The sequence below is a fragment of the Montipora foliosa genome, chromosome 5 (assembly GCF_036669935.1).
Source record: "Montipora foliosa isolate CH-2021 chromosome 5, ASM3666993v2, whole genome shotgun sequence".
In the NCBI taxonomy this organism is placed as follows: domain Eukaryota; kingdom Metazoa; phylum Cnidaria; class Anthozoa; order Scleractinia; family Acroporidae; genus Montipora; species Montipora foliosa.
The window spans coordinates 25,062,639-25,065,138 of NC_090873.1; the positions used below are offsets into that span (position 1 = coordinate 25,062,639).

A 2,500-nucleotide genomic window follows, 5' to 3' on the forward strand; every position below is an offset into this window, starting at 1 on the left:
CAAGAACCCAAATTATGAAATAGTTAACAAGTCAACTATTCACTGAAGTGGAGGTGGATATCCCCAGCACCAGATCCCGACACTGAGGTGAATAGTTGTTTTAGTACAATATAGCACAGAAAGATGATTTACACTCATTAATTCCTGCAACAATTACAATATTTTCGAATGCCTTCAGCGCTATCCATTGTTTTACTTCGGGGGGGGAGGAGACAATTTTCGTTATTCCATTATTACAAAATCGACAAATCGATTATTCCTTTCCAAAGGAAGTCGCTATTCCATTATTCCTCTCCACAAAATGGCATTATTCCAACAACAAATAAAAAATTCCGTTATTCTTTTTCCGTTTTTCGTCCTTATCCCCCCTCTCCCACCCCCGATTTTACTATATGTTAAAGGATGTTACATGACAGTGACATGACTGCATGGGGATCTCTCTGATGTTTTCTCTCACGAGTATGTGCATACAAGTGAGAGATATCATGTCCTTTTTTAACTGGCTTTTTTAAAATGAAACTTCACTCGTGAACAGGATGCAGTTATTGGCTGACATGTCTATAACCATGAAAACATCAAGATCCTCACATGTGAAAGATAAAAATAATATATTCACTATGCAAGATAATGATATAAACATTTAACAAGCCCGGTATTTCATCAACAATAAATTAATGCATTTCAGTCTCAAACCTACATGTATGGCAAAGTGGTCAAAGTGTTTGCTTCCCATGAATTGTTTTACATGGATGTGTTGGGTTCGATTCCTGGATTGACAGCTTTTCTCCAGCTTTTGAATGAAGAATTTATATAATTTAGTGTCTTTCTGGGTAAATAGATGTAAACTCACATCAGGACAGGGCAATATGTTTCAAAGCATCCTATAAACCTAGTAAGTGATGATGGCTTATCCAAACTGACAGAAACATGACGTCTCAAAGACTTCTCTTCAAATGAAGGTAGTGGAACTTGTTTTTTCCTGCAGTAGATAAATTAAAGATATATTTGTAGTTGATTACCCCATCAACAAAATACATTTGTAGCACACAAATACTGAGTTGATCAGGATTCTTCAAGTTACTACTGTTACTGTTTAAGTATAACCTTGCAGTTTTAAATTAGTTTCGATGCTAGTACAGCTTTCTGACGACAGATGAATGGAAGCTAATCCATTGATTGACTAGGTTCAGGTGACATAATTTCCTTTATTGGTATAATTACATAAGTGATTATTGAAAATTCTCTGCGCTGATTGGTTGCACTTGAGGTGAACATTACGAAATAATCACCTTCAAACCAGTTTTTTTTTTTTAAATGACCAAAGCCATTTTTTGTTGAGGTACAGTGTAGCAGACAAAGAAAGTAATTATTGTTTTAAAGAAAATCTATATTTTTCAAATAATCACCAATGTAATGAAACTAAAACAACCTTTAATAAACAATATTGATTCCAGTAGAACACAACCTACATGTAAGATTGAAATATGGCACCCTGTTGATATAGTCGTTATTCTCTAATCAATCCTGCTGCCAAATTACAATACGGAATGTTCTTATTTCAACAGTGGTGACTTAGATGCACTTGGAAAATAAATGTAACTAAAGCACCCCAGTTATAGGTCAGTCTGAGAGTAAATTGCACTCACAAAATTTTAATATATTTGAATAACAGTGGGAATTGACAGTATGTCACCTAACATAGCAGACTATAGCTTACTTTGCCAGTTCAATAATAGTCTGTATCCTTAATGCTCCATCTAGGTGAACATGAAGTTCCACCTGCAGGAATTTAAACGTACACTGCATTACGGTTATGTTAACTGTTGGACTCAACTTGGCAGTTTCAAATTCAACTGGTTTAATTAAAGGATTTCAGTACATGTAACTGTTTATGAATGTTTTGGTGTTTATTTTATTGTCTCAGGTAACGTTGGGCCAATTCACCAACAGAGTAAAAAGCTAAGTACAATTTTGGCTCAAAGTGACTGCTGTCATGGAAGTGCTTATTCCTGGAAATACATTGTACAGTTTATAAAGTAGGGGCTTTCAGGACTCCAGGATAGATGGAAAACATGATGTTTTTAATTTTCAGTTAATTTTGCATTTGCCACATTCTTTGGCTCTTGCAGCTGTTTTTTTTCCAATTATTATTACATAACAACGAGTGACCCAAAAACACTGACCAGCGGTCTGTGGAGACCCAGGGGAAACTCGTCAGGAAGATAGAATGTTTGTGGTGAACGTTTTATACCACAAGAACTGTAGTAAACTTTCACCATGACATTCTATCGTCCCAACTAGTTCAGCCCCTGGGTCTCCGAGGATGCATAACAACTGACTTGCCTCTTGTGTGCAGTCTATTAAAGTGTGCAAGTATTTCTTACCCCAACTCACCCGTCAAGTGCCCTACATGTAGGACACCCCCCAGTTGACAATCAAAATCCGCTCTGGGGGTTAGACAGAGTAAAATCTGTAAAGTCTCACTCCCAGGAGCCAATGG

At 36.5% G+C, this 2,500-nt stretch overlaps 1 protein-coding gene across 1 annotated transcript in view; it reads right to left on the bottom strand.

Annotated features, from left to right (window-relative positions):
- Positions 1 to 2,500, bottom strand: part of LOC138003796 (adenosine deaminase-like) — a 23,062-nt gene that overhangs the window by 15,645 nt on the left and 4,917 nt on the right. Inside the window, exons 2-3 of the mRNA XM_068850036.1 lie at positions 1,718 to 1,779; positions 851 to 979 (exon numbers count right to left, since the gene is read on the bottom strand). Coding sequence (XP_068706137.1) covers positions 851 to 979; positions 1,718 to 1,779 — 191 coding nt within the window. The remainder of the gene's footprint in view (positions 1 to 850; positions 980 to 1,717; positions 1,780 to 2,500) is intronic.